The sequence below is a fragment of the Salmo salar genome, chromosome 14 (assembly GCF_965601325.2).
Source record: "Salmo salar chromosome 14, fSalSal1, whole genome shotgun sequence".
Classification (NCBI taxonomy): domain Eukaryota; kingdom Metazoa; phylum Chordata; class Actinopteri; order Salmoniformes; family Salmonidae; genus Salmo; species Salmo salar.
In genome coordinates this window covers 29,201,781-29,227,161 of record NC_138304.1, presented here as the reverse complement: position 1 = coordinate 29,227,161, position 25,381 = coordinate 29,201,781, and the positions used below count along the sequence as shown (strand labels likewise).

Sequence of the window (25,381 nt, the reverse complement as noted above, 5' to 3'; positions counted from 1 at the left end):
ATTTTAACAATGTTTTCGAATAGTAATTTTGTAAATTGTAGCGCTGATCATCGGAAGCATTTGAGGGAAAAGTTTTTTCTGAACGTCATGCGCCGATGTAAAATGCTGTTTTTATATATAAATATGAACTTTATCGAACAAAAAATGTGTTGTGTATGTGTTGTGTAATCTGATGAAGGTTGTCAAAGGTTAGTGCTGCATTTAGCTGTGTTTTGGGTATTTGTGATGCATGCTAGTTGCTTTGAAAATGGCTGTGTGATTATTTCTGGCTGGGTACTCTGCTGACATAATCTAATGTTTTGCTTTTGCTGTAAAGCCTTTTTGAAATCGGACAACGTGGTTCAATTCAGGAGAGGTGTATCTATAAAACGGTGTAAAATAGTCATATGTTTGAGAAATTGAAGTTATAGCATTTATGAGGTTTTGCATTTAGCGCGACACGATTCCACTGGCTGTTGATTAGGGTGGGACACAAGCGTCCCACTGGCCCAGACAGGTTAAAAAGCTTACACACACACTTTGTATTTTTTTTTGGGCACTTACGCATGTCCCCATTACCAGTGAAATAATCAAAACCTATTTTCTTTCACTTACTTGCTGTGCTGTTTTGTTGTTCATTTGTTTAGTCGTTACATTCTCAACCAGGATTTCTATGGAACGCCGTTTGGGTCTTTGCGTGTCAAAAAAGATACGTGAAAACACTATTTGACGTGCCAATTAAGCTTGTTGACCAATCAGGACCTGAATATGACTGCACGTCACATAATTTAACGCATTCATACATTTTTTACATAGTTATTACACAGTGTAATCAATCACTCGTATTTCATGTCACAACGATTCATCGATACGTATGCTATGACGCTAGTAAAGTTCTTGCACACCTACAGAGCTGGTCATAAAAAAAAGATAGCTAGCCCATGGATGCAAACAAATGTTCTTCCCCCAAAACGACAATCTTTTTCAGTAGTTATAGGTGTTAGCTAGCTAACTATATAGCTAGGTGTCATCTAAAATGACCCTAATTTACAGTTCTTATTTGATTAATGGTGGTCGGACTCATCTATGTGAAGCTAGCCACAATAAGGATTAGCCACAATAGTGGACTTTGTGGTTAGCCTTCAAAATAAAAGTATGTCAATGACAGTGATGCAAACGAATACAAAATGGAAGAAAGAATTATGCCATAATTGAATAGATCATGCTAAACGAGGTTAGAATGTTACATAAAAATCAACAAAAGGCAATTTGTTAATTTGACAAAAACTTGTTGAAATCACACTGGATGTATTATACTTTAGAATTGCATTGGGGGCATACTTATTTCACTGTACAGCCTTACCTATGGATTGTGGATCAATGACATGGGGTATCAGTCTACTCAGTGACACCCAGAGAACATTAGTGTCGTAGCTCTTATTGCGGGACTCTGAAACATCAGTGAATTGAGCCACATTTATTGTCAACCTATGTGTATTGCACACTATTCTTGAGGAAAAACAATACTGCGTGGATGTTTTGGAGTCTGATAACTCTTGAGGAGGATGTTGTGAAAAAATATATTGGGTATTGAGTAGACTGATACCCCATTTCATTGATCCCCAATTCTTAGGTAAAGCTGTACAGTGCAATATGAATGTCAACACACACAATAGGCTGACTGGGGAGGTGATTTCACAAAGTCACAGTCCTGCAATAAGAGCTACAATGCTACTATTTGCGTAAACTCTTCACAGTTGTGTTCTGTGTGTGTCACCGAGTAGACTGATACTCCATTTCGTTGCTTCACATTCCAACCTTGTTTAACATTATCTAGTCTAAATATGGCATGATTCCACCAATTGTAACCTTCTGCATCACTTTCAAAGAGGTACTTTTATTTTAAAGGCAAACTGCAAATTTCAATTGTGCCTAATCCTTATTGTGGCTAGCTTCACATCACATAACCCGGTCCGGTTGAGCCTCACTAGCCAGCTGCTTATAACGTTAGCTTTGGGCAACAGAGTTAAGTAGCTGGCTAGCTATTTATTCTCATGAATAATTCAATTTCAATAGGCGAACAACAAGTGGCTACCTAGCTAATACTTACTCAAGGATTCCTAAATCAAGAATAATGAAAATTATTGCAGTTTCTTCTGATCATATTTGACGTGCATATTTTTTGACACGCAAAGACCATAACAGTGTTCCATAGTATGTCTTGAAGTTAATACCGGTAGGGCAACATCTGAAAAATAGCACACTTGGTAGTGTGTACCGGTGCTCGACCAGTCGTGAAAGCCAACATCCCCCACGACAGAGAACGGTTGATTGTCAAGGGCAATACATTCCATTATCTTTGCATTAATGGATTTCGCCTTGGCGTTATCTAGCTGAAATCTTCTTAGTCTTTCAAATGACTGCTCGATCCACACAGCAGACATTGTGGGCTAGGTTAGGAATGCTGTGTTGCACATCTCACACTACATTTTACGTGGCGTCATTACATCATGTACCTACGTTATATAGGTATGCACATCAGCTTTGACACCAGTTTTGCACATCGGTGTTAAACTAGACATGTTGGCATTTTTAGCTAATATCGGCCGATTCCGATATGTTCACCGATATAGTGTGCATCCCTACTTCAAACACATGAAACGGTTCAAAATGTCAACAGTTTGTCTACCCAGCACGCAGGGCAGCTTGAATCGGGTGCACCTACCGCCAACAGCCCAAGACAAATAAAATAAAAATTGGAACACACTGAAACGTTGGGTCATTGGGTTTTATCGTTGTTTTTTTTTTACAGAAATGTTTGGTGAACGACAAGGAATGCCTTGGAGATGAGACCGTCGATGGTGTGGTTGCTGACCACTGCTCTAGAAAGTTGAGCGAAGTTCAATCTCGTCCTTCGCTCCGTGGGCTGATATTTCTGCATGGCAGTCGTAGGGGAGCTGTGAGGGTCTACTGCGCGCCCGCAGCTTAGAGGGAACATTGGTTATGACCATATTATGACAAGTTATGTCAGCTGTTAAGACATGACATGATTAAGACCGTGTCACAACGTGTTACGACGCTGGGTGTCAAGTAAACAGATACCAAACACACAAACAATCCACAGGGAGATTAAAACACACTCCTACTACCACAGCAGTGTTTAGAGGAGGAGACACACTGGAACAGCAAACCACAGGCCAAACTGATTCCGCAGAGTGAATGATTGGATAAAAACATGCAAAACATTTGAGCATTTGAGACGGCAAGTTTTATTTAACAGAAGTAGTGTGCTATAAAAACAAACACCTGCATGCTCCCACACACACGAAAAACCCTTGGGTAACTGATGTGTGGTGAAATGGGTCAGGGGTTACAACATTTTTTTTCAACAGGACTAGTTTCCTAAAAGTAACAAAACACCAATGCACAAGTGCACACACCTACAAACACAGGAAAAATGCAAAAACCTAAAAACAAGGGCTTTGGGCAACTTTTTGTTGTGCGGTGACATCAAAGTGCAGTTAGATAAAGGTCAGTTGAGGACAGTAACAGGTGGTGATGCTGGCCAAACCGTTTCAGTCAGGCCTCTACAAAGGTCACCTTAACACAACAGCTACCCTGTTCCATGTGCATAACAAGGAAGTAAAAGAGCTACGTCAACAGATGGAAAAATCATACAAAGCGGGAGGCAGAGTGACGATGCAGTACTGAAGGAGAGACAGAGGAGGAAGGAACTGTGTGCGAGGTAGAGTCATTCAGCTTACCTCTGCGGCCATGCTCTTCCTCCTGTAAAAAGACAAGATCAATGTTATTTGCCACCAGCAATGATGATTTCTGAGTTAAGAGGGGTCATAAAGTTGCTTAGAGGGATCAATTCGTTTTACTCAATGGAAATTCTGGTTGGGGAATTACACTCTTTTGTTGCAACTTCTTCCACATTAAGCATGTTTCCATCCAACCTTTTTATGCGAGTACAATACATGTTGGTTATAAAATGTAACGACAGGCCTGATGGAAACAGCTAATTTGTCAGTAAACTTGACAAATGTTGACTAAACAAAATATGCTAGACAAGGTGGGATATTTAGTCTGTAAAATATATTACGCAAGAAATGGAAATGCCTTAATGCACAAATATTGAAATAATAACCATCATATCGAAGTAAACTTGGAGTCGCGCGATGAAATGTTGTGTGGTCCTCCCACTACGACTCGGGAAAGCATGCCGTTTATTATGCTACAGATGAAACAAGTTATGATGAACTTCACAGGCTGGTGAAAGTGCATGGTGATGAGCTTGATGCTCCTTTCCTATAAATATTGAGGGTCTTATTCTGGAGACATGACGATCGATGCCTGGCTGCCTTTTGACAAATCTAAATAATCTTGCTATTTTGTCCATATTAATCTCATGTGGGGTAAGGGGTATTCAACTCTTACCCTACGAGGTCCGGAGCCTGCTTGTTTTCTTTTCTACCTGATAGTTAACTGCAAACACACACACCTGGTGTTCGAGGTCTAAAATCAGTCCCTGATTAGAGGGAAACAATGAAAAAAATGCAATGGAACTAGCTTCGAGGTCCCGAGTTGAGTTTGAGGGATGAAGGATATCCTACCCGCACTGTATCTGCGAGCTGTTGGCTAGAGAGCATGTGCCAAGACCAGAGCGGGCACATTCTCAATATAACGCACATTTGAAAATGTGATGGAAACCCATTTAAACTTGTATTTTTTATTCGGTACATGGGAATTTGACAGCAAAAGTTTGTTTTATATGCACTATGTCATCAAGCACAGCCTTTGAGCCGCAACAGGTCAATTTGATAGAAACACTTATGGTGGGAAAATGCACATATTGTTTTTAATGCAGATTTTTGAATATGCGCATGAAAATCTGGTTGCCAAGTGGATGGAAACCTAGCTAATGTCATCATACAAAATGCTACAGCAAAATTCAATAAACTAAATGGAAGAGCTTTGGGATATTCATGTAACCCTGAATGCGGTGCTTACCGGGAAGGGGTACGAGTGCACGGCTGACTCGGGTGGGTAGACAATGAAGTGGCGCAGAGTGAAGCCGAAGCCTTGAGAGGTGCGTCGAAGACGGAGTGTCTTGGGCCCTGGCCACGAGAAGGGTTCCTCCTCTCCCTGCAGGTTGAACAGGCCTGCAGGGGAACCCCCCTGCTCACCCCACTCTGGCACGTTAGTCTGGTGGGAGAAGGAGAAAGAAAGAGAGAGGGGGGAGCCAGGAAAGGCAGGCGGGAAGAGAGATGCTATTATTACTATTATACTGAACACAACTGTATGACAGACTGAAATAAGATCTACTGCAGGTGGTTCAGAGTTAAGCTACTCACATTTCACTGAGAAAAGGCAAGGACTGCATGAAAGTAGTACAAAGTTCATGCAGAGACCAAAATCGACATGTGCTGTATAAATACATGTATTCCTTTTGGAAAATAAATCACGAGTCTGGCAACGACTCAGTGTCTTGTCTATGTTCTGTATCCTGCTGAATAATGGTTCATAAACAACAGTAACAATAAAGTTAAATTGACATCATGTGTCTAGACTAGCTAGGTCAACAAAAACATGGGATCTAGAGGAAATTCACAGAAACGCCTCCAGTACTTCGACCAAGGAGTTAGAGCTACTTCATCTGCGCTAGCTCATCTAAGTGAGTAATTGTAACAGAGTCATCTAAGTGAGTAATTGTACAGAGTCATCGTGCCATAGTGCTGGTGTCACATTTCCAGTGTTACTGTAGAGTAGGGCAGAGCCTGGGGCCTCAAACACCCACCGCTGTGTTTAGTGGGTATTTATAGCCTCACACCTTTGTGGTGCAGCTCCCATCCTCTCCCATCCTCTCCCTCCCACTCCCCAAGCTCAAATTTCCAGTCAAAGAACAACTTTCAGGAAACTCACTGTTCAAACAGTCAATCCCTGCCCGCTTTGCTTGCTCTCCTACTCAACCTCAAACCTCCCCCTCTCCCTGGCCTCATGCAGCACCAGGGTTGCAAAATTATGGGAACTTTTAATGAATTCCCTGGGTTTTCCCGAAATCCCAGTTGCAGGATTCCCGGAATCAGAAGGGAAGCAGGAAATCCAGAATACTCCAACCATGATTTTTGGGAAACAAGGGAATGTATTGACATTTCCCAGAATTTTGCAACCCTATACAGCACTCACCAAAAACTCCACCCCCCTTACCGTCCCTCCTCCTAGCCCTGAGCTTCAACCACAATAAGAGGAATGTGATGAGCTAGCATTCACACTAACCCTGCTGCTGCCTGGGGAAATGTGATAAGTAGTAGAGGTCAGAAAATGGATTCAGCTACATGCTAACCGAAGCCAACCAATTCAATGGCTAAATTGAGATATTTCAGCAAACTGCCCTCCGCTCTGACATGACAACATCCTATCCACAGCCAAAAAACAAACCACAAGTCATTGTGATTAGGACATTCATTTCATGGTTGTTTTGTGGATCAAAGCAATACATTTGATGGATTCAAACACATTGCAGAAGCAAAGCGGGAGCCAGTTTACTTTTCACAAACATTCAAACCCTCTGATTTCTAACACACACAGTCAGCAAAACATTATACAGGAAGAACGTTCAATACATTTAACAACTTTTTGTTTAACAGCTTATAAGTTATGCAAATCAACAGCCTCAAGGGTTCTACCATGTTGAGACTGGTATTTTCCTGCATCTTTCTGTTCATAAAATCAGTTGAATGTTTATTAGGTCTACTGGGGCTAAACATGTAGGCTACATCAATGGAGCAACAGAACCCTTTAGGATCTTTTTGAGCATTGTGGTCAACCAAACACATGCTGAACAGAACAGATGTATAAAATACATCAGGGGCTCAACCTCATCATGGGAGAACGAGCCAATGGCAGAATGGCTGCTGTGAAACTGAGCTGCAGGTGCAGCTGTGTGACACCTGAGTCAGTTGGGTGGGAAGTAACTGGCCAAACAGGTTTCCGACTGCGTGTCTTCCCCAGCTGGAACTGTTGTTCCCTGGCTCCAGCACTTCTTCCCCGTTTGTGTGGAGGTGTTTGTCCTACATTCATTCCACTCAAATCCATGGAATGTTTGAGAATAATTAGACTGTGTAGTATGCGGGTCCTTCTGTAAGTTAGGCCTAACTACGCTGATCCGCCCCTACCTGTAAAAATATGTATGCTATTCAGTAAACGCCATGTTTGAATCAGACAGCTCTTCTTTTTGTTTTATTACAATTGAAGAGTTTCTGAATGACAATAGTACGTAGAGACTTCCACCAGCGATTTTATTTTACTTTTACTGTTGAAAAGCGATATCCGGAGTATAAACACAGTAAAATACACACACTAAAATGGTAAAACAGCACGGTTTGAGCAAAATTGTGTTTTTGAGACAAAAGCAAACTTCAAGGAATGGGGTATTCAAGGAGTTGGCATGGTGGGATGGACCGAAAATCTGTAGTGGAAAAAGTACTCAATTGTCATACTTGAGTAAAGGTAAAGATACCTTAGAAAATGACTCAAGTAAAAGTCACCCAGTAAAATTCTACTTGAGTAAAAGTCTAAAAGTATTTGGTTTTAAATATACTTAAGTATCAAAAGTAAATGGAATTGCTAAAATGTACTTAAGGATCAAAAGTAAAGGTATAAACCATTTCAAATTCCTTATATTAATCAAATGGCACAAAAGGTTATTATTATTATTATTATTTTTTTAAATTGACGGATAGCCAGGGGCACACTCCAACACAGACATAATTTACAAACAAAGCATTTGTGTTTAGTGAGTCCACCAGATCAGAGGCAGTAGGGATGACCAGGGATGTCTCTTGATAAGTGTGTGAATTGGACCATTTTCCTGTCAACATGTAACTAGTAATTTTGGATGTACGGGAAAATGTATGGAGTAAAAAGTACATCATTTTCTTTAGGAATGTAGTGTAGTAAAAGTAAAAAACATAAATAGTAAAGTACAGATACCCCAAAAAACAACTTATTAGTACTTTAAAGTATTTTTACACCACTGCCAAAAATACTAGAACATGAAAAACCGTTTGGTACTAGAATTTGTTACTTTGGTACTTCTGTCAAATGTGTCTCAGGGCTCAACTGTATCAGCACAGCGGATGCCCCCCTTATAGCACAAAAGCACTTAGCCTGCACTGGAAGTCTGGGCTACATCATGTTAGCTCCCCACTCATGATGCACAAAAGTTTAACACACTTGAAGAATGCCACACGGCATGGAGAAATGTTTAAACTTATTACTGTTCGCAAAACAATTTCCATACAGGCTAGAACACTTTACGATGCAAGATAATACCGGTAGCTTCCAGCTTTATAGGCTCATTTTTCTTGCTAGCTTACAGCTGAAGCTATCATCAATTCACTACCCTAGTACTTTGTGCTAATGCTAAATAAGCAGTTTTCAAAGCAGGTTGCAACCAAAACTGTATTAGTTCACGTAAAAAAAAAATTGGTCTCTCACATCTCTACCAAAGATGATCTATTGCCTCAGGGAACTGACTCTGGGCCGCCACCATCTTGGCTCGTGAATGACGTCAATACTGGTTAAAGAGAGAGCACGCACTTAAATAAAATAAAAAAAGCTACTTCTATGCAAATGTTGTTTATCAGTACAATAAAAGTCCCAAATGGAAGGGATCCCATTCAAATCAGCCACTTAAGTGAATTTGTCTCAATACTTTTCGTCCCCTAAAAATGGGGGGGGGGACTATATACAAAAAGTGCTGTCATGTCTAAACGGTTCACCTGATATGATATATGATGAAAATACCCTCAAATTAAAGCTGACAGTCAGCACTTCAACCTCAGTCATTGATTTCAAATCCAAACTTCTGGCATTTAGAGGCAAAAGAAGAAGAAAAAAAAAATACTTCACTGTCCCAACAATTACAGATGGCACTGTATGTTATTATTTTACGTAACATCAGATAAGAATCATAGGTAGCCAATAATTTACAGAGGGCCCTGTATGCTGTGCTGTTATGTAACATCAGATAAGCATCATAGGTAGCCAGTAATTATGGAGGGCCCTGTAAAAATCAGGTGATAAATGAGGTGAAAGTCACTGGAGAAGGACTTTAAGTGCAGGCCTCAAATGCCTCCCGATCCCTCGGGCATGCCAACCCTAGTTCACCGGATCTAATTTAGCCGTGGATCTCATTCCAGACATCTCCAGTCCTCAGTTGTGGAGAGAGGATGGCTGGGGGGTTGTTGGCTGTCTGCTATTCAGTCCTGAGAAACAGATGCATGCCTAACAGGGCTGTCATTGCCCTCACATAGTTAACGCTGTGGTGACCGACCCCAGCCAATAAATGACATGCAAACATTCCCTGATGGTCTGACCGGCTCCCGTCCTCTCAGCTGAGTCAATGTGCCAGTTGCATGCTGAAAGCAGCAGGACTAGGCTACCAAAATGAGACACTGCCTCTCCAGTTAAACACTGATTATGACTGGGGCAAGTTTGATGGTTCCAATGGAAACCTAAATGGGGAGGATGAATAAAAGGTGCTGCATCTATTGCCTCTGGTTATTGAGACAAAATGAGAACATGGGTTACTACCAGTTCAGTGCAAACACTAACTTCATGTATCACACATCAACTACAAAATACAAGCACATTACAGAGAAACACACATGCCTTTCAGTGTATGAATCACTACCAGAAAGGCAGTCTAGTGTTTGCATTGGGTGTGGCAGTGGGAACAGGGAGTGTGTGAAGCACTGACTGAACTTAATAAAGATCTGGTTCATTTCATATCAGACTGTGGAAAAGAGAGCAGATCAGAGCATCAGAAGTCATACATCAGCCTTGGAGCTTACGACCTCAATGGACTCCTAGTCAGAGCCATGGTCACCACTTACTGAATGCGCTGCCGAGCATATCAGGGAAAACATGACTCTTAGGTTACATAACTAACTGTTTAAGGACAACATGAGACATAACATGACTTTGAATGTGGTTTACGGCTTACCCCATTTAGTCAACAATTCCACAAATTTGCTTTAATAAAAGGCTTTACACTTTTTTTCATTAGAACAGCATGTCTGGTACTATTTATAATGTATTTAGTGTTGTTTAAGCTGTTCCAAACTGTCCAGAAAATATATAATATTAATAATAAATGCTCCTTTATCTTGATCTTTGTTATTATTCAGTAATGTCATTATCATTAGTAGGCTTATTATAGCAGCCTTGTATAACCACCACTGAGCTGTAGGCCTAAGACCGCATTCTGTTTAGTCTTAATAAATCAAATTTGACTCTTCACATACACATGGTTAGCAGATGTTAATGCGAGTGAGGCGAAATGCTAATACCGTAACTTACTGAGGCCTACATTTCAATACTTCTATAGGCTACTGTATCAATCACTCACTCATTTGTTCATGTCATCACACAGCATACGAGTCATTCACGATTTGAAATGCAATCAAGCATTTTAGGTTTAATATAAAATAAAGCGAGCCTTGAATAATTAGCTGAAACAAATAAAACGTTACATTTCGGAAATTGCATTCACGAATGAATGCAACTTTAGTCTTTGCTGTAATAAAGGCTCAACAAAAACGTTACAGACTCCGCTACGCTTATCATTTATTTTGTGTTTACATTTTTCCAAACGGTCAGAAAAATGGGATTGTATTCTATACAGCATCGGTTTGGCACACATAACATGCAAGCAGAGCCTTCTCCTTACATTATTTTTCTTGATCTCCAGTATTTTCCACAACTAGTCAAATCTATTCCACACATCTGACTTTCCCTTTACCTCATGAGCCACCAGTAAACGTTCCCCCATTTAGAGTTTATTTGTCATGTCCTCTGCATCCACTTTTCTATCACGTGTTACGGTGTTTAGAGTTAGTTACAACCAATTTATTGATATGCTATAGGTCAAGCCTTATAGTTCCCTATTCTGAAAGGATTTGTTTTACTGGGGGAGGTCGGGTAATGAACATTTTGTGCAAGAGCACAAAACACCACATCTCATTTTAGTCCCGTCTGAATCTGCCATGGAAGTCATTTTTACATGACAGAAGAGTAACAATTCCTGACAGAATAACCTACTGTTTTTTGGCGAACTCCAACACAGGGATGTCGTGCAAATCGACATCCCTGTGTTTTGAAAGTAAATGTCTGAGTTTGACAGGTGTTGCTAGCGGTTCACACATGAAAACAATAACTGATTTGATAGATTTAACTAAATTCTGCATATAAGCTATATATGAATGGCCTACATGTAGCCTATCATCTTTCACAGTGAATGCTTTTGTGAGTATGAATTGAATATTGCTAAATGCATCAGAAAAATGTATTTAAAGCAAACCTTGCTGTTAAAAGCTCACAAAGCAGCAGCATACAACTGACCTAAACGTTCGGAAAGGATAAGTTCACTTTCACTTGCTCATCCAAAGCTTTAAAACTCATCTCAAGTGAAATTGCACTGTTTAGTTCACATCTGAAAGCTGGGGGACATTTAGGACATCTACTGCGGACTGCTAAAATATCCTAACGATTATGATCACGCTTCCTCAATTCAAATATTATGGCGACGCTACACCAAAGATGGTTTGGTATGGTTCAGAAACTTGGGAAGCAAGCTCGAGTTGTGTGTGTGGCCCTACCACCTGGACATGTTAAAATACTTACTGCATCTTCATGCCTAGAATAAAAACCTCCAGGCTTGCATCGTAACTGTCAATTTACTGGAAAAAATAAGATTTACAGGAGGCAGTTTAGGAAAAACGAATCCTGTCCGAATCGTCCTCTGGAATAACGGACATTCTGGAGTCCATAACTAATGTTCTCTAGTAATACTAGTCCTGTGAGAATAGGTATTTGGTCACGTGCATGCGATGCATACATGTGTCACGTAAAGAGAGCTAGGGAATGTTTTTCCTAAACAAATGAGGGATTTCGGTAACATAACTTTTGAGTCAGAAACGGCTGTAATTATGTTGCAGCTTCCGCAACACGGACAGCGCGATAAACACTTATGTTCTGTGGCGGTCGCTGCAGCAGGGAGGCGAGACAGAGAAACTGCTGTCTTTTCTTTAAACACAGGGCAAAAAGTCTGATCCCGGCCCTGCAGAATCAAATCAATTGCCGGTCGGACTTCCTCTAGTCATTTGTGTGTCTTAATTATTTAATCAAACAGTTTGCTTAAAGCATCAGACAAGCTCAGTGAATATAGCTAATTTGATTAAAACAAATAGAATGTGTCAATATATGGAAAAATACACCATTAAAAATGTAGACCAATCGATTGGTCTAAAGAACAGATTTCTCTTTTTTATATGATATTTTATTTTTTAGTCGGGGACAGCCCTAATGTGGTTTAAAACATTATCTGGCATCGTTATCCAACAATGCCTCTGGCATACTTGTACTGGCATATTAGGTAACATGCTTTAGAGAGACGGAGTGGTTATGGTCATTTGTAAGGTTGAGGATGTGGCCCATCCCTCCAAGCCACAAAAACTACAACACACACACTTCGGTACTAAGCTAAGCCTGGACAACGACTGTTCTCCATGCATTTTCAAACAGCTAGTATTTTTTTCAAACAAAGAAGGGATGAAGGCAATTATCTCTTGTTAGTCTTTCACAAGTATGAGAAAACACTGACGCATGGCCCCTATGTTTAGAGACTCCGATGACTTCACACCATGACACACTGCACAGACCACAAGACATCAGGCCTAAATACATCAGACCTCAATGTGTGAAAAAGGAAATCTCTCTGTGGGCTGCCAAATTCTACACCACATCCAGTCTAAACCAAGCACTTCACTGTGAAAAGCCTGAGATGATGCTGCAGAGGGCCTCTGGTGTGAGTTTGCCTGGGATGTTTCAGTCTAGTAATGCTGGCGCTAACTAGCTTAAGTATCATTAGTTACCCACATACCCTGTACATGTTATGTAGCCTAATATGTAATACAATTTTACAGACAGTACCTGTAATCTTGGTGCAGAAGGGAGTTGCCCCATCCTGTGATATCTGGCCTTTTAAGATGAGTAGGACCTACCACATCACGTGCCGAAAGATCCTTTGAAAGGAACATGAGATATTTGACAGCCTAGAGGAAGGAACATTTCTGGGACAATTGGGGTTGAGCTTGGCGTGACTTCTCAGCCAAGCACCTCTTGCCTTAACTATGAGTGAGTGGTTGTTCCTGGTATGGGAAAGGCAGCCCCTTCAGATCTTCTGTGAGCCACAGTCATGCTTCCACTTCCTGGCTGAAGGTCGTGGTGTATAATCAGGATGTCCCTAAGCAGTACTTGCAGTTCAAGTTTTATGCCGTATTGTTTTACAATTCCCTAAACTTCAGGGAAAGGGGAATGGGAACCATAAACAAATCAAAATGGCATTTGTTCACCCTGCAGGTCTGCTCCTGACAAACATTTCTCTCCACACAGGTGTCACATCTCCTCTTAATGAGGGCTGGGCGTGCCCATTGCACAGTGCTCTCCACTATCGTAGTGCTGAAATAGATTGAACAAAGGTTGGCTGGCACAAATAGACAATGTCAAGACAATTGTTTTCCACCATGCAGAAGTATTAAGCCTTAAAAAAAAAAAAAAAAAAATCCACAACCAGCAGTAGAGTAAACATGCACACCCAAACTCCTCACCCTTGAGACATTACACTGGCCATCTGGCTTTGTAATGTGATGGGAGTCTAATAGAAACATATTAGGTTTTACAGCCGCCATCAATGAACTCATTCAGTTCATTGAAATAGTAGTCTGACTGACTTGTTGATTAGGAGTGCCATCTAAAAAGGCGGGTTAATTATGCAAGAGAGACTTTACACAGTGTTACAGTTTACACATTTCTCAGTGTCCAGCCTTAAAGTGGAACGGAGGAGACAAAAAGGATAACATAGGCTAAGCTAACCCCATCTCTATATTTACCAGAGACTGAACGTAACAGACAACACAAAGCCTACAGGAAGTAAGAGCCACCCTCTATCCAATTGAAGATCAATTTTCCCTTCCGTTATCCATCAGACAGCCATATGATGCTCTGTAAATGGCTGCTAAACTAGTTAAGCCATGGGCTTTAATGAGGTACAGATCACGGGAGAGGACGATATGCCTACTAGAGCCTTTAATGGTCAGGGCTCCTCAGAGAAAAACATCCCAGTCACTAATGACACACTACTGACCATGGAGAATAGCTAGACTGGATGCATCACTATACTATGTCTCTTCTGTTCTAGCTACACAACGGTTTACTCTCAAATATCAGTGAGGGGTAACATGAGAAAAATGCCTTTCTATATAATAGACTAAGCAGACCTCATAGGCACAAACATGACTCGAGTGTTTTCCTCTGGGACTCATCTGTGATATTTTAAAGACTCCGGTCACAAAAAATGAAATTAAATAATATACCACATTACTTATTACTAGTGATACATTTATTGTTTAAGAAACATTAAAAGAACGCTCATCAGGTTCTCTTTGTATTGTTGGTGACATTTTAGCCGGGGAAAAATATTTGGCTGGTGGATCAAAAAGTGAATTGTATACCCTGGAAGAAGTGCTTGAAGAGCAGAACCTGCTTTGACTGTGACTGGGGAACCGACTTGTTTTCCCCCCACTCGCTTCTTTTTGACAATGTCAAGCAAAGTCACTTTTTTCTAGGCCTATAAGAAAAAAGCCTATGTTTGATGTAGTAGGCTTATCCCTACCAGTGCTGCCAATCATGAAAAATATGTTTCCTTCAATTGAAAGTCAGGGATGTGTCATCAAGCTGTAGTAAGACACAGGCATCCTCTTGGAGATAAAGTGAGCCTGACCTGAGGTTAAAGGACTGTACCTTCAGAGGTAAAAATAAATAAAGTTCCTAAAGAAAATATTCATACCCCCCTCCACTTATTCCACATTTTGTTGTGTTACAGCCTGAATTCAAAAAGGATTCAATTAAATCTATACACAACACCTCATAATGAGAAAGTGAAAACATGTTTTAGAATTCTTTGAAAATGTATTAAATGAAATACAGGAATCTCATTTACATAAGTATTCACAACCCTGAGTCAATACATGTTAGAATCAACTTTGGCTGTGATTACCTTTCTGGGTAAGTCTCTAAAGAGCTTTGCACACCTGGATTGCATTTTATTTATTTTTATCTTTAAGCTATCAAATTGGTTGTTGATCAGTCTTCCCATAGATTTTCAAGCCAATTTAAGTCAAAACAGTAACTAGACCACTCAGGAACATTCAATGTCATCTTGGTAAGCATCTCCAGTGCATATTTGGTCTTGTATTTTCGGTTATTGTCCTGCTGAAAAGTGAATGTCTCCCAGCGTCTGTTAGAAAGAAAACTGAACCAAGTTCTCCTCTAGGATTTTGCTTGTGCTTAGCTCTATTCCATTTCTTTGTGTACTAAATAAACTCCCTAGTCCTTGCCAATGACAAGCATACCCATAACATGATTCACCCCTCCACCATGCTTGAAAATATGAATAGTGGTTCTCAGTGATGTGTTGTATTTGCCCCAAACATAACGCTTTGTATTCAGGACATAAAGTTAATTTCTTTGCCACAATTTTCGGCAGTTTTACTTCGTGCCTTATTGCAAAAATAATCATGTTTTGGAATAATATTTATTCTGTACAGGCTTCTTTCATTTATGTTGTTGATCCATCCTCAGTTATCCCCCATCACAGCCATTAACCTCTAATTATTTTAAAGTCACCATTGGCCTCATGGTCAAATCCCTGAGCGGCTTCCTTCCTCTCCGGCAAAAGAGTTAGGAAGGACGTCTGTATCTTTGTAGTGACTGGGTGTATTGATACACCAGCCAAAGTGTAATTAATAACTTTACCATGCTTAAAAGGGATATTCAATGTCTTCTTTATTATTTTACCCATCTACCAATAGGTGTTCTCCTTTGTGAGGCATTGGAAAACCTCTCTGGTCTTTGTGGTTGAAATGCACTGCTCAACTGAGGGACCTTACAGATAATTGTTTGTGTAGGGTACAGAGATGAGGTAGTAATTCTAAAATCATGATAAACACTATTATTGCACACAGAGTCCATGCAACTTATGTGACTTGTTAAGCACATTTTTAGTCCTGAACATATTTAGGTTTGCCATAACAAAGGAGTGGAATACTTATTGACTTGAGACATTTCAGCCTTTAATTTAATTAATTAATTAATTAGTAAACATTTCTGAAAACAAGTTCACTTTGACATTATGAGCTAGGACAGTGACACAAAATCTCAATTGAATCCATTTTAAATTCAGGCTGTAACACAACAAAACGTGGAAAAGGTAAAGGGGTAAGAATAATTTCTGAAGGCACTGTAACATACACACACTCAGGAGTTTGTTCTTAAATCAATTAATCAAAGCCTGTCAACTTCCTGTCATCATTTCCAGTAAGTCCTGTAGACACCCTCCAGGGGGTTTCCAGCTCCAAAAAAGCACATTAATTAGTAACCTAGTGTTGGACTGTGGGGTAGTCTGATTACAGGGATACAAATCTTTAAAAAGGGGATGCCCAATGATAACATTTCTAAAACAGTTTGCGTAATATTGAAAGTCTAAAAGGTTTTAGCTGTGGATTTTCTACCTAAACTGAAACTATTAAGGCATTCATGTGTAATTATAATGTGGGAATAGTTTATGTATGATTAACTAACCTATAGCTTTCACTGTTCTATTGGTTCTACCCATTTTAACCCCACTCTCCCTCAGATTCTACTCAACAGAGAGGAAAAGGCTGAAATGGAGGGTTGAATATTAGATTAAAGGGGAAGGAGCCATGCCAATGATGTGTCCCGAATTCTGCAGAGCCTATAAATAGGTGACCTTCCACTCGAAAGGAGCGTGGGCTGAAGACTTTTAGACAAAGGTCTTCATTCAGATGACAGACAACCTACAGTGTAAAAGGAGACCTCAAACTAAATGGAGAACAGTCAGAAACTATTGAGGATGAAACTTGAGGTGTCTGAGCCTACTTCAGAAGTAACAGCCCATGAAACAAAATGTTGACCTTTCCAATTACTACAATTAAGGCAGGCACAATTACTGTACAACCAACCGATGGTTATGATGCAGACTATCATGACAATAAAATAAACTGTCATAACTGTAAAAAAAAAAAAAAAAAAGATATACATGTTTTTTTTATCATTCATTGAGTGAGTTTCTGCGATAACATGGACTCTTAACAATATGATGAAATGTTGTTGCTCCTTGCTGAAACAAGCAAGGTGTTGTAGCAAACGAGCATGCATAGAAAGGTGAAAGCAAGGTGCAGCAGCAGCACACATAGAAATATAATAATTTCATTATATTTCTATGGCAGCACATGCAGTCAGGAGGGATAGAGAAAATGTGGGCAAACATTTTTACAAACAACTTTGGCTCAATTACCGTCATCCAAAATTCCATGACCGTCACACCCCTATCTACAGTAAGGAACAGAGGATGGATGGGCAGGCTCACTTTCAGCTTCAACTATCTTTGTACTTTGATGATCATTTGTTCTGAGTGAAAGGTCTCAGAAAAACACCCTTGGCATCACCAGCAATGAGTGCCCTCTACATTTATTACCAAGCACCAATGGAGTGCCTTCTCACTTCCCAGGGCCAAACAACGCAGAGGGGGGCAATAACAACAACTACAAGCAGCTGTGTTGAAGTGTCAACCCTTTCAGGAAAGTCTCCCACACCAAACAGGAAGGAGTGAGTGTAAAGGTTGTTGCCTAATCACACACAACAATACAGGTATGCTATAATACTGCTCTCCTGCTAGTGAATGGGGCCAATTCAAGTCAAAACATAATGAAAATCTGAAGAAAGAGTTGTGAATGGGAGAGAATAAGAAACAGAGGGAGACTAGATGACAGCGAGAGTAGGACATGATGCAGAGAATTGGAGAATATAGGATTGTAGAGAACTAGAGGGGGGAACGTGGGGGGGATTGGCGAAAGGAAAAACATTGAAGAGGAACAGACTAGAGAGATAATAAAAGAGCGGATGTGACATGAACACCTGGAGATTCATGTTAAAATGAGGCCCACTGTATGGGCGGATGAGGTAGGCATATTCTCAGATAGTTTAGAAAAGCCTTCACAACAATGTGTCCAACATGGACAGAAAATCTGCCAGAAACAATTCTCCCAGCGTTTTCTATTGATTTCCCCATCGATGGTCAATACAAACTCCAAATAGAATAGGCATGCAATTCACAACACATATTATGGATTGGTGTATTGTCCTCAAAGAGACAACACCAAGAAACAGATTTGCAAATGGTTTGTGTTTTAGAGGGCACAGAGCTTACATCTAATGAATAATCTCCAGGACCCCAATTTCCATAACAAGAGTTTAGGGTCACCCCAAAAACAACCTTTAATGTGTGTGTGTGTGGGGGGGGGGGGGGTAAGCTGTTGGGAATTTAGGGCATGAATGTGAGTGGGGCTTATGTACCTCGCACAAAGAGGATCTGGTCAGTCTCTCGTCCTCTTCATCGCATGGACCTTTCCAATGTGACGCCATCATTTCACTTCACGCAAGAGGTGACAATAATTTAGTGTCCACATGGAAAGCTATAGATCCCACCAAATAGACAGCAGTAGTCCTCCGAGTAGGGCTCGTCTCTCCAGTTCACACAGCCATCCTTTATCTAGTCTTTGGTCCAAATGGTTGAGCTGAATGTGAAACAAGATTATTTGAACGAATTGCGTTAGCTAGTTACTGCTGTATGAAAACACAAAATACACTTGTTTTGTTTAGCTATGTCATTACTGTATAATCCCATTTTAGAAAGCACCAACTTTTTTTATCAATTGTTTTTTATTATACGATCACAACATTGATAAAAATGTGAACATGATAGCAAGCTAATGTTTGAAGTATCAAGTATCAACTTTCAGCAAAACTACCGTATGAATGATTAACGTTACCACCAGAAGCAACAAGTGGGCAGGAGAAGGCGATCGATGAGACTCGCTAGCGGACAAGTGAGGCAAAACGCGCCACCCCGTTGATCTCTAGCTTCGATGCAACCAAGTTTTTACAGAATTTATACAAAAGTAGTAGGTTGTTCTCGTATTTGGTTAACAATGGAACGAGAACGAAAATCGATGAACTAGCTGGCTAACTAACGTATTTCACTGGTCACCTTTCTAACTGTGAACATATTTTCTAATCAGATCAAGTATAAAATATGTCAAGTGGTAAACAAAAGACAGGGATGTCGTTGGTCGCCGATGTTCCTTCTGCCCTCACACAGTGCCCTGGCTGGCCGACTAACTTGAAGCAGCTAATCCGCTAACGTTTGCTGGCTCTGATCAATACTAAGTCAAACAAAGTTTCTTCAACAAACAACAACTTCGTTGCGGGGTGAGTGAACGTTAAAATTACATGACACGATACACCAGGGTTCTCATAAGTGTAACTTTAATGTAACTAAGAAACTTTCCAACCTTATGTGGAACCTGTTTACCTAGCTATTCTTCAGTAGCTTGTCGTTGGCGATAATAATAATAAAAAAACTGCCTATCGGTGCAATGTGAGGTTAACTACTAGCTAGCATGCTAATAATGGGACAACCTACCCGTTGTGAAAAGCGACGTTACATACTGTGTTGGAAAGTATTTATTTCCCATTAAAAAATACAAAAATATTTTGGTCCTGTAGAAGTTTCGATCATATTTCAATATCCTCACGAAATACACAGTTGTTTTCAAAGTATCCCAGCCCAACTCCAGGGAGACACACGCGGCTGCTGGAAATTGGAATTTTGCTTCCACCGTTCCCGAATCCCAAAGATCATCCTCCTTTAGCCAGCGCCAATCACAATCAATGTAGTAACTTCCGCTTTTAAACTTGACCAATCGTATAACTCATTACAAAGTCGCAAGAGTACCTCGTCCACAAAAGTTGTGTTTTTGTTATTCCAATGAGGCAGGAAATTTTTGGACTTTCAAAAAAAAAAAACATTTGTTCTGAAATCTGCCTGTTGCAACATGATCACTTTGAAAAGTTTGATTTTAAATGTTTTTATAAAACCTCAAGATAACTTCCCAGTTTGTGCTGCTTGTATCAGACATCAATACTGGTCAAACTACTCAACTGTGAGCCACCCTGTGTCTGTCGGCATCTCTCTCTATCACACACAAACACTCATACAACAACAGCAACTGCTTGGCTAGATTACAAGAGTCACATGGTGGCTGGTTCAAAGTGGGGTGAGAAGGGTTTGGCATGTGTATGGCAGTGGCAGTGGAATGTGTATTCCCACTGTATGAGAAAAAGAGAGAGAATGAGAGAGGCATGCACAGTTCCCCCTACCCACCATAATCATCAACACAATCATCATTACCCTCTGGTTTTCCTCCACAGTAAAATCTGGCATACACTGGCTGGGCTCTCCGACTGAATTATACTGGAATTACAGCATTTTAGGTTAAGGTTTTTCTGTTTTACTTTTTTTTGGTAATTTGACATTGGCGCTAGTTTAACCTTTACTACTTCGATCTGTTTGGTTAGATCAGTGTAGAATTCAAATGACATGGTCTGTGTCGTGGTTTATTACATTTTACGCATACTCACACACGTACACACATAAACCAGAAAGGAGGGACTAAAAACTGCTGTGTTTTCAGGGCCAAGACAAATGTCCCATTCATTCCTCCCAACAGAAGGGGCCACCTGTTCCTGGGATTGGTGACCTTTGTCAAGGACCTTTGTCATCCTGGCCAGGGGACTTTCACAATACTGCCCTGGCCAGTTCTACTTCCAACGGCTGTGAGTTTTACTTCCAACTGTTCTGCCAGGGACAGTGGTGGTTAGAAAGCATTCTTATATAGCTAAATAGTGAATACACAGGGCATGTCGGCTGTATTTTAGAGTTGTAAGAAACATGATATAACCAAAATAATAAACATCTGGAAGAGGTAGGCCTAGAGTAATCTCAGATGGCTCAGTTTTATATGGAGAGGCCATCACTTATTGAATACAATAAGAGTTAGTTTGATCCCAGGCTGTGTCACAACCGGCCGTGACCGGGAGTCCCATAGGGCGGCTCACAATTGGCCCAGCGTCGTCCGGGTTAGTTGAGGGTTTGGGCGGGAGGGCTTTACTTGGCTCAACGCGCTCTAGTGACTCCTTGTGGCGGGCCGGGCGCCTGCAGGCTGACTCTGGTCGTCAGTTGAAAGGTATTTCCTCCGACACATTGGTGCAGCTGGCTTCCAGGTTAAGTGGATGGGTGTTAAGAAACGTGATTAGGCGGGTCATGTTTCGGAGGACGCATGACTCGACCTTTGCCTCTCCCAAGCCTGTTGGGGAGTTGCAGCGACGAGACAAGATCATAATTGAAATTTGGTGCGAAAAAAAATAAAGAACCCCTGCTCTTTTCATGACATAGACTTAGGTGAAAGCTATGATCCCTTATTGATGTCACTTGTTAAATCCACTTCAATCAGTGTAGATGCAGGGGAGGATACATATTATTAAGCCTTGAGACATGGATTGTGTGTGTGTGTGTGTGTGTGCCATCAGATGGTGAATGGTCAAAACAAAAGATAAGGGCCTTTGAATGGGGTATGGTAGGTGCCAGGCACACTGGTTTGTAATGCATTGAAGTCAACATGGGCCAGCATCCCTGTAGAATGCTTTCGACACATTGTAGTCCATGCAGCTCAATATTAGGAAGGTGTTCCTAATGCTTGCTATACTCAGTGTAGAATGACTCCTTGTTTGTCCAGGGACAGAAAATGAGGACAACAATTTTAGAGTTGTGTTGTCATGTAATAGTATCTCAGGGATATTAAATATGCCATGACTATGGTATACTACATTAATGCTCATCACAAGAACATTTTGGTTGAATAAAGTAAGACTTCAGAACTTTATGTAAAAAAAAACAGAAACTAGGCCTCATGGAGATGTGTACAGTTGGTTTCTATCTTGTGAGAACCTCTACAGTAAAGTATCAAAAGCATACAAAAAGACACTATTTACTATGCAGAAAGAACAAACCTCATTGCAATGTCTCATACCCTGTTATACAGCATAGGTTAATTTAAGTTTATTAAATAATTAATGAGATGACCAATGGCGGTGAAATACATTCTCCTCACAATACAGTGCAATTCCATTTTATCAGAAAAGCAGCTGAATTTGAATTAAATGGACAGTAGGAATTAATATGAACAAATGGCATCGGTCAATGTGCCCTTCAGCAAGGAACTTAACCCTAATTTGCGCCAGGGGCGCAGTACTATGGCTGATCCTGTAAAACAACACATTTCGCTGCCCCTATCCGATGTATGTGACGATAAAACATTATTATTATTATTGTATTTTTTTAATTCAATCTACCGGACGGTGCCCACCTTTACATGGGCCAAATGTGTCCCACAAAATACAGTAGCAGTAAGTTGAGATAAACAAATGTCACTAAACTGAAACATTGATGGCTACAAATTCTACATAAAAATGTCTGTTCATTATATATTTTTCATCAACACAAGACAGATTTCATGAACATTGTAACAGTACATCACAGGTTCACAGCTTTGTTATAAAAATAACTATGGAGGTTCTAATTATTATGCAACGAGTCCAATGGTCTATGGGTAGGCCCTGAGGTGTGGCAACCAGCAAAGAGCGAGAGTGAGGGTCTTGGGGTTTGATAACCGTTGTTACTGCATGGCCTCTCATGAGAAGTGTCCAAGCTTCTTGTGGAAACACTTCCTCTGCAGAATCCTATAAACATCACTTCTTAGACCTTGTATTTCAGCTTCCCGCTTTCACTGATCACACAGATATGCTGAGGGAAAAGGAAGTCATATGACAAATATCACTGCGCTTTAAAGGAGCAGTGCAGTTAAAAATAGATTCCTGTTTTTTTTATGATGATATTCCCACACTTTGAGGTCGAAATAACACTCTGAAATTGTGAAAATTATGATAATGCCCTTTTTCTGTAAGAGCTGTTAAAAAGAAAATTCTGGAATTTCAGCCTGTTCAGGTGGGATGGAACTTTTGGCCCACATGATGAAGTCAGAATGCGATCTGATTATAATAGACCAATGACTGTTCATCTGGGTAAGAGGGTTGTGCTCTAGACATCCTATCAGCCAATCAGGGTGGTGAATGAGGACCCAGTAAAGTACATCACTGAAATTAAAATCAGTTTTGAATAAAGAAGAACTTACATTGAGATCTCTGAAATACTCATTGTAGTCCAAGGCATATCCAACTACAAAACGATTGGGTATCTCAAAACCAACATCTGAAATGGAAGAGATGTGGCAGAAGGATTAGCACTGCAGCAATGTTCCCACAACACAACAAACAAACCATCTGTTTGTGAACAGACCATTTCAAACTGAGCTATTACCTGTAACTGGTCATGTTACAGGTAATATAAGATGAGTAAATAATTATTACATGGACATATAACATATAATAATGAAAACATAAAAGCAAAATGGATAGAACTGCTACATACAATCTGGGAGACATCCTGAACTGTTTGGCACTCTCTTCACCAGCAAACTGAAACAGAACACAGGAGGCACACGCAACACAAGCATGATCCCTACCTGTAGCACACTGAAACTCTGCTCATTTCTTCTGTCTAGACTGGAAAGATGGAATTGAGTGACTAAGCGTAGGTCACCTGGTCTGTTGTGGTGTTAGTGGTTTTATGCCAGGACTCACCCTGCTACTTTGATCATCTTGGGCCTGAAGGCCTCCACGTGTTTTAGGAGAGTCTTCATTGTCTTGCCTGTGTCTACAATAGCCTGCGGAGGACAACAAACACAAAACAACTGTAGCAGCAGGACTATGTGACTAGCTGTCAACACTCAAAGTCAAAGAAACACCAAGCTGAGAACTCACTGGTATTTCACACTAACAAAACAAATAAGAGTGCTTTAAAAAATACATGTGTGTGTGTGTGCATGCGTGCAAGAGTGTGTGTGTATACACTGAGTGTGTAGCCCCGTTCCCACTGAGCAGTCTGAGCCCACAGTGAAAGAGAGGACAACCAAAGTGTGACCCAGGGTTAGACTGAAATGTCACCCTGAACACCTCTAGTGAAACTGGTGGTTTCAGTCATCGGTTTGGGGTGGAGGGGTAAGCTGTTATGGTTCCCAGAGTTGTGGCACGGATCCATGCTGGTGTCTTGTTGTCTGACTTTGTTTATGTCAGCTGATCACTGCTCTATTGTGTGGCTCTTCTATTCATAATTTGACACATAGCCACCCTTCTTCATTGTTCTTCATTGTTCTGTGTGTGTGTGTGTGTGTGTGTGTGTGTGTGTGTGTGTGTGTGTGTGTGTGTGTGTGTGTGTGGTGTCAGATCTAGGTTCAAATACACAACCCAAAACACTTACTTTTATTTCAGTATTTCAATGTTTTTATCTAAAAACCAAATAGTCACCCAAATAGTATTTGAAAGTATTTTCAAATACGTATTTCAAATACTATTTTCAAATACACTCCCCTGTTTTTGAGTCAATGTATTTGTGTATTTCCAAATACATTCCAATATTTTTTAGGGGTACATCAGCTTTAATACTGCAGATAGATTGTGGCTAATATTAATATAATTGTCTGCATCATTTTCAACCCCCCATATATTTTTTGTTAAATATATACACTACCATCAAAAGTTTTAGAACACCTACTCATTCAAGGGTTTTTATTTATTTATTACTATTTTCTACATTGTAGAATAATAGTGAAGACATCAAAACTATGAAATAACACATATGGAATCATGTAGTAATCAAAAAAGTGTTAAACAAATCAAAATATATATTGAGATTTGAGATTCATACAGCCACCCTTGGAAATTTGTCCTTTGGTTTGGAGTCCATATTTGAGATTTTTGGTTCCAATCACCGTGTCTTTGTGAGACGCGGTGTAGGTGAACGGATGATCTCTGCATGTGTATTTCCCACCGTAAAGCATGGAGAAGGTGGTGTTATGGTGTGGGGGTGCTTTGCTGGTGACACTGTCTGTGATGTATTTAAAATGAAGGCACACTTAACCAGCATGGCCACCACAGCATTCTGCAGCGATACGCCATACCATCTGATTTGCGCCTAGTAGGACTAGCATTTGTTTTCCAACAGGACAATGACCCAACACACCTCCAGGCTGTGTAAGGGCTACCAAGAAAGAGAGTGATGGAGTACTAAACAAATGACCTGGCCTCCACAATCACCCGACCTCAACCCAATTGAGATGGTTTGGGATGAGTTGGACCGCAGAGTGAAGGAAAAGCAGGCAACAAGTGCTCAGCATATGTGGGAACTCCTTCAACACTGTTGGAAAAGCATTCCAGGTGAAGCATGTTGAGAGAATGCCAA

The 25,381-nt window shown here is 40.4% G+C and overlaps 2 protein-coding genes across 4 annotated transcripts in view; both read right to left on the bottom strand.

Annotated features, from left to right (window-relative positions):
* Positions 1 to 20,107, bottom strand: part of LOC106569193 (rho GTPase-activating protein 21) — a 71,679-nt gene extending 51,572 nt beyond the window's left edge. Inside the window, exons 1-4 of one of the 2 annotated variants that reach the window (XM_045694144.2) lie at positions 19,610 to 20,107; positions 18,481 to 18,701; positions 4,993 to 5,187; positions 3,744 to 3,765 (exon numbers count right to left, since the gene is read on the bottom strand). In XM_045694144.2, the coding sequence (XP_045550100.1) occupies positions 3,744 to 3,765; positions 4,993 to 5,187; positions 18,481 to 18,552 (289 nt within the window). In that variant the 5' untranslated portion in view covers positions 18,553 to 18,701; positions 19,610 to 20,107. The remainder of the gene's footprint in view (positions 1 to 3,743; positions 3,766 to 4,992; positions 5,188 to 18,480; positions 18,702 to 19,609) is intronic. The other variant, XM_045694146.2, reaches the window with a different exon arrangement.
* Positions 20,108 to 22,047: 1,940 nt separating this feature from the next.
* The window catches only part of LOC106569196 (hypoxanthine-guanine phosphoribosyltransferase), a 34,408-nt gene continuing 31,074 nt past the window's right edge, over positions 22,048 to 25,381 (bottom strand). For both annotated transcript variants that reach the window (XM_014140306.3, XM_014140308.3), the window contains 4 exons: positions 23,725 to 23,807; positions 23,513 to 23,559; positions 23,217 to 23,293; positions 22,048 to 22,828 (listed from right to left, as the gene is read on the bottom strand). In XM_014140306.3, coding sequence (XP_013995781.1) covers positions 22,781 to 22,828; positions 23,217 to 23,293; positions 23,513 to 23,559; positions 23,725 to 23,807 — 255 coding nt within the window. In that variant the 3' untranslated portion in view covers positions 22,048 to 22,780. The remainder of the gene's footprint in view (positions 22,829 to 23,216; positions 23,294 to 23,512; positions 23,560 to 23,724; positions 23,808 to 25,381) is intronic.